General features: G+C 40.0%; 1 protein-coding gene across 5 annotated transcripts in view; it reads left to right on the top strand.

Annotated features, from left to right (window-relative positions):
- The first annotated feature begins 216 nt into the window (after positions 1-216).
- Positions 217-6,000, top strand: part of POC1B (POC1 centriolar protein B) — a 199,705-nt gene continuing 193,921 nt past the window's right edge. For 4 of the 5 annotated variants that reach the window (XM_023222740.3, XM_023222405.3, XM_023222272.3 and 1 more), the window contains exon 1: positions 217-564. In XM_023222740.3, coding sequence (XP_023078508.1) covers positions 538-564 — 27 coding nt within the window. In that variant the 5' untranslated portion in view covers positions 217-537. The remainder of the gene's footprint in view (positions 565-6,000) is intronic. The other variant, XM_023222453.3, reaches the window with a different exon arrangement.

Raw genomic sequence — 6,000 nt, 5'->3', positions numbered from 1 at the left:
TCAGAGCACTCAGTCAGCCGCAGCCTCTTGCCTTTTGATTTCACAGGCATGAGCTGCAAGGCTGTCACTGTGCTCAAGGTACTTATCTCGAATATAGTCTAATCTCCTCTTAGCAGGCTTGAGGGAAGAGAGAGATAAGTCCCACCCTTCCCCCATAGGCGTGGGAAGTAGGCCTGAGACACAAACACACTGACATACTCTCCATTATTTCCAAACTCACCTTTGAGATGGATGTTTGCTGAGAGCCACAAAACTGGTTTGTTGCCCCCTCCTTGAAAGTCCCATTTAGGTATTCTAGCCCTTCCCATAGAACAAAGAGTACAGACCATCTAATGTGTGGAGGCCTTAGCAGAAACAGACAGAAAACAGACAGAGTCCCTCTATAGCATCCTAACCTACATGCATACTTTACCCCATGTGGAATTCACTGCTGTAAAGATGGATCCTGTATAGATGTTCATCAAAGTACTGGCAGCATATTGATGCAGTTGACTTTAAAAGTCAGGGACTGAGTCAGATGAACAAAACTAGGAACTCATGGACCAAATCCAACTGGTTGGAGAGGTGAGTGATTTATTCTCTGGCTCATGTTTCTATATGGAGGCATTTTCCAGGACTAACAATCCTGGCTTCTCTCTTTTGGCTTTCCCTGTCCTCCTGTGGGGCAGAGTTATCTGGAAAGTCTGGAAGGGACCAGGCACAGGCAGCTCAGCCTTTGCTGCTCTCCCTTCTCTTCATACTTGTGTTATCTGCAAGGAGGGGAATATTCTAGTTTGCTGTCTTGACTGGAGGGTTAGCTCTACCTTGCTGGGGTGAAGGTCTGGATTTGTGGGGAGGATGGTTAGTTCAATTCGGGAGCTTTCTAGCAAGCCTATTTGGTTGTACACTTAAGCCAAATCCTTTATGGTTACATCATCAGTACTGAAGCTGACATTTTGACCTTAATCTGCCTGAAACCTGTATGGCTCAACTGGTTCCACATTTGGGTGAGAAAGATAAGTCTTATTTTGGAAGTTTAAACACCATCAAAATCCACAGACATTATTTTCTTTTTTTTCCTTTGGCCCATATAGTCTTTAAAATTTTTTCAAATCAGTTTACAACTTTTAAAATTAGGGAGATTTTAACTAGAGTCCTGGATTTCCAGCATATCATGATAATTTCAATGAGTTCACTGGGGTTGCATGCCTTGTGACAATGATTCCTGAGAGGTGGTTGGGAGGGGAGGTAGCAGCTGCTCCCTTTAGATAAAGCATGTACTTTCCAGCTCTCCCCAGTTCCCAGCTAGTTAGGGTTGCCGCATTTAGCAAATATGAATGCAAGAAGCCTGTTTAAATGTGAAGATCAGATAAACAACAATTTTATTTTTATTTTTTAGTATAAGTAGGTCCGATGCAATTCATGCAATTCAGTTAGGGCACCCTATATTGTATCTGGCAACTGCAACTCAATCAGTTTTGTTATCCACTTGGGCCTAGAAGGTAAGTGAGCTTTTCACCCTTGTAGCCATTTTTATTTATCTTTATAAGTACAACACCTAACATACTACCTGGCCCATAGTAAGATGTTCAATAACATTGATGGAATGATTATATAAACATAGCCTGAGGACCCAAATCGTATTCCATAGAAAATATCACTAGTCACATAGATGAATAAAGAGTAACAACCTCTTGCTGAGCACAACTTGAATAAAGAGTACACATTTGCAGTTATCTGAGGAACAGACCTGAGCTGGAATTCTGGACCCTTGACTTGCAGGTGTGGCTTTGCTGCTGACTAGTTGCATAGAGTTGAGCCAGTCAATAAGCCTTCATGGACCTTTGGTTTCTCATCTCTAAAAGAAAGGAGAAATGCTTGCTGCCTAGGATTTCTACCAAAGTTAATGTTTTTTATTTTCTTTTGTTCTGAATATAAGTCAGCTAATATACAAATAGGTTACTTTATCACATTCCCAGGTAGTATTTCAAAAACACCTGTTCTAATACAGGTAATAAAGGCCTAGAAGCTTAGCTTTTTCAGGAGGCTTTTTTTTTTTTTTTTTTTTTTTTTTTTTACAGAATCTCACTCTGTCACCTAAGGTGGAGTGCAGTGGCACCATCTCACCATCTCAGCTCACTGCAACTTCCACCTCCTGGGTTCAATTGATTCTCATGCCTCAGCCTCCCGAGTAGCTGGGACTACAGGTGCACGCCACCACGCCTGATTAATTTTTTGTATTTTTAGTAGAGATGGGGTTTTGCTGCGTTGGCCAGCTTAGTCTTGAATTCCTGGCCTCAAGTGAGGCCTGCCTCGCTTCCCAAAGTGCTGGGATTCCAGATATGAGCCACAGCTCCTGGCCCTTTTTCAGGACTTTAAGATGCCATCAACTGATATGCACCATGATTTGATAACAGCTTCTTAAGGGAAAATATATCAATTATTACATTTCGTACCAATTCAAGAAATTTAAAAAGTGATATTTAGAAAGTACATCTTGTAATGGAAAAATCTTGGTATACTATATATGGTTCATTTTAGGGTACTGACAATTATTTAAAACCTTATGGACACCAGGAGATCAACCCATGGTGAATCAACATTTATTAAGCATTTAACAAATGCCAGGCAGTATACTAAGTGCTTTAATTTAAATATGGGTTTCTCACATCAGCATTATTGACATTTGCAGTTGATTCTTTGTTGTGGAGGCTGTTCTGTGCATTGTAGGATGTTTAGCAGCATCCCTGATCTCTATCCACCAGATGCCAGTAACACCTACACTCTTAGTTGTGATAAACATAAGTGTCTCTAGACATTGCCAAATGTCCCATGTGGGAAAACTTGTCCCTGGTTGAGAATCATTAGTTTAAATTACTCTGTTGAATTGGGTAGTTCACCACAATCCAGCAAGGTAAGTCTTTGCAGTCTTCACTGTGTCCACACCATGCTCTGGTCTATGCAGACCTAGAAGAAGGATGAATCCTCTGCCAGTCTGTTTCCTACTTTGCCTCCAGGTTACACAAGCATAGCAGCCTGTGCCCAACTGTCTCACCAAGCTCAATTTAAAATCCAGCTGCTTCCTGAGTCCTTTCTCTCCATGAGACTCAGACTAGGTCTGTAAGGCTGGAGAAGCAAAGACACCACAATACCGCCCTCTGACCTGTGTCTCTTCTCCCCCTTTTGATAAGAGTGTTTACCTAACCCTTAGGAAGTTCAGGAGATGGAGGGATATAGCTCTAACTTGCAATAAACACTATCTTTCAGGCAGGAGATGGTAATAATATCTACATTACCTCTGTGGTGCTAAATTCTAAAATGAATGTCACTTATTTTATGGAAATTAATGGAAATTTCCAGTCTCCTCTCTTTTCTCAATTACTTATTCATCTTAACTTGAAAACGTGCTAGTACTTAACTTTTTCACTAACAGCATAGCTGAATCCTTTACTGATCATTGATGTCTGGGTTGTAATGTTTTCATTCTGATCTTTAGTTATTTATCTGAATCTGTGCATTCTCAGAAAGCTGTGAGTCTCTAAATCAGTAATCCTTGTGAGAATGAGGACACAACATCTTGGAGCAGTATGCCAGAATCACCTGTGGGGCCTTTATTTAAAAATAGAATAAAATCTCAAGCCGGGCATGGTGGTTCGTGTCTGTAGTCCGAGGTACACCAGAGGCTGAAGTAGGGGGATCATTTGAGCCCAGAAGTTCAAGGCCACAATGTGCTATGACAGCACCTGTGGATAGACACTGCACTCCAGCCTGGCCAACATAGTAAGACTCCATTTCTAAAATAACTTAAAAATAAAAATAAATTTAAAAAAACACTCAAACCTATGTTTTCTGCCTTCAATCTCTATCCCCGAAACAAAATAAAGATTATGACCCATCACTCGCTTCATCCAGGGGTGCCTGGCCTCAACTGAGAATCAAAGCTCTGAGTGCATGAACCTTCATGTGTGTTGAGGCATAAAAATGCCTGAAAAACTGACACACATTTCTTAATTTTCATGTAGAAAAGGTCTTGATATTGCCAAGTTATTAAAAGGCATGAACTGCATTCAATATTCAATCCAAATTCCTCCAAGTGTTAGACTGTATAACTTTCCACAACTTTCTTCGTGTGGGAGAATTATATTTCTCTACTAGATATGTGACTTTCCTTGGTCAAGGAAATCTTAGAAAGCCATTGTAGGAGTCATCTGCTCTCTTTTCCAGCTGCCAGTCACCAGTAATGTTTCTGATAGTGGCTTTGCTGACAGCCTATGTCCTGAAGTGAGGATAACAAGGACCTGAGAGTTGAGCCCTTAGTTGACTTCTGATGCCAACATAATGTGAGCAGAAAATAGAAGGCTTCCTTGTTTTAAGCCACTGAGATTTTGGGGTTGTTTCAGCAGTATAACTTAGACCTTCGTGACTGATACAAAGGGCCAGGGAGATCATTTAGGCCTGTGAATCAGACCGTGTACAAAAATAACAGAAGGAAGTGTAGTGAGTCAAATTGAATATTTGGCTCATCTATAGGAGTTTAAATTTTAAAGAATGTTTGAACACATTAATGACCAAACAAAACGTATCAGTGGACTTGTTTCAGTCAGTGGGCCAGCAATTAGTGAGCAAGATTACAAGGTTATAGAATAAAAGCTGTTTTTTCAATAATATAAATACAATGAAAATGGCTCTGTATAAGATCACTAAATGGAGGGCTGGGCACGGTGGCTCATGCCTGAAATTCCAACACTTTGGGAGGCTGAGGTGGGCGGATCACGAGGTCAAGAGATCAAGACCATCCTGGCGAACATGGTGAAACCCCGTCTCTACTGAAAAATACAAAAACTGGCTGGGTGTGGTGGTGTGCACCTGTAGCCCCAGCTACTTGGGAGGCTGAGGCAGAGAATAGCTTGAACCCGGGAGGTGGAGGTTGCAGTGAGCCGAAATCACACCACTGCACTCCAGCTTGGTGACAGAGCAAGACTGTCAAAAAAAAAAAAAAAAAAAAAAAAAAAACACACGAAATGGAGTAAACTACAGTAGTTTTTATAACTGAGAAGAAACCCTAGGGTGGCCAAGTTTAAAATATATTCATATATTATGTTAGAAATTGTTCAGATTTGGAATTTTCTTTTTAGATAGAAGAACCAATCTTTAAAAGAATCTGATTTCTTTCTACTAAAATCACAACTCTATTGTAATACACAGTGAAGAATTTTAAGATTTTAAAAAATTCTCTATTTCACACAGATATTATCTCTTCCTCTTTTATTCCCTCATTAAGTCACAACATTTTATTGGGTGCCTACTATGTGCCAGTCACTGTTCTGACATATGGTAGATTAACAAGAGAATGTCTCTGCCCTCACGGAGTTTATATCCTGGTGATGGTCCCACAAGTGGTTCTGACATACTCCCTCTGCGGGTTTTGCCCTCATTCTCATGGGGATTACTCATAGAGAATGTATATTTCAGGGAGAGATAAGTGGTTGTTTATGCTTGCTTTTTTAAAGAAAAAGTACCTTTTAAGTATAAAAATCAGTGGTTTATTAGTACATTTATCAAGTTGCAGAACTGTCGCCACTATCTAATTCCAGAATATTTCATCACCCCAACAAGAAGCCAGTCCCTGGCAAACAATCCATATTCTGTTGCTATGTATTTGGCTATTCTGAACATTTATATGGATGGAATCATACATTGTGTCTGGCTTCTTTACTTAGCATAGTGTTTTCAAGTTTCATCCACACTGTAGCATGAATCAGTACTTCATTCCTTTTATTTGCCAGGCATATAAATGTGTATAGATGCAGCACTTTTTATTTACCTATTAATCAGTTGATAGACATTTGGATTGTTTCCCCTTTTGGCTATTGTGAGTAATGCTGCTATGAACATTTATGTCTGCGTTTTTGTGTGGACATATGTATTCAATTATCATGGGTACCTACCTAGGAGTGGAATTGTTGACTGATAGGGTAACCCTTTATTTAACTTTTAAAGGAACTCCCAAATTCATGAAGT

Source organism: Piliocolobus tephrosceles, chromosome 10 (genome assembly GCF_002776525.5).
Source record: "Piliocolobus tephrosceles isolate RC106 chromosome 10, ASM277652v3, whole genome shotgun sequence".
Taxonomy (NCBI): Eukaryota; Metazoa; Chordata; class Mammalia; order Primates; family Cercopithecidae; genus Piliocolobus; species Piliocolobus tephrosceles.
The sequence above is the reverse complement of the archived record's forward strand: the minus strand, read 5'-3'. Positions and strand labels throughout refer to the sequence as shown.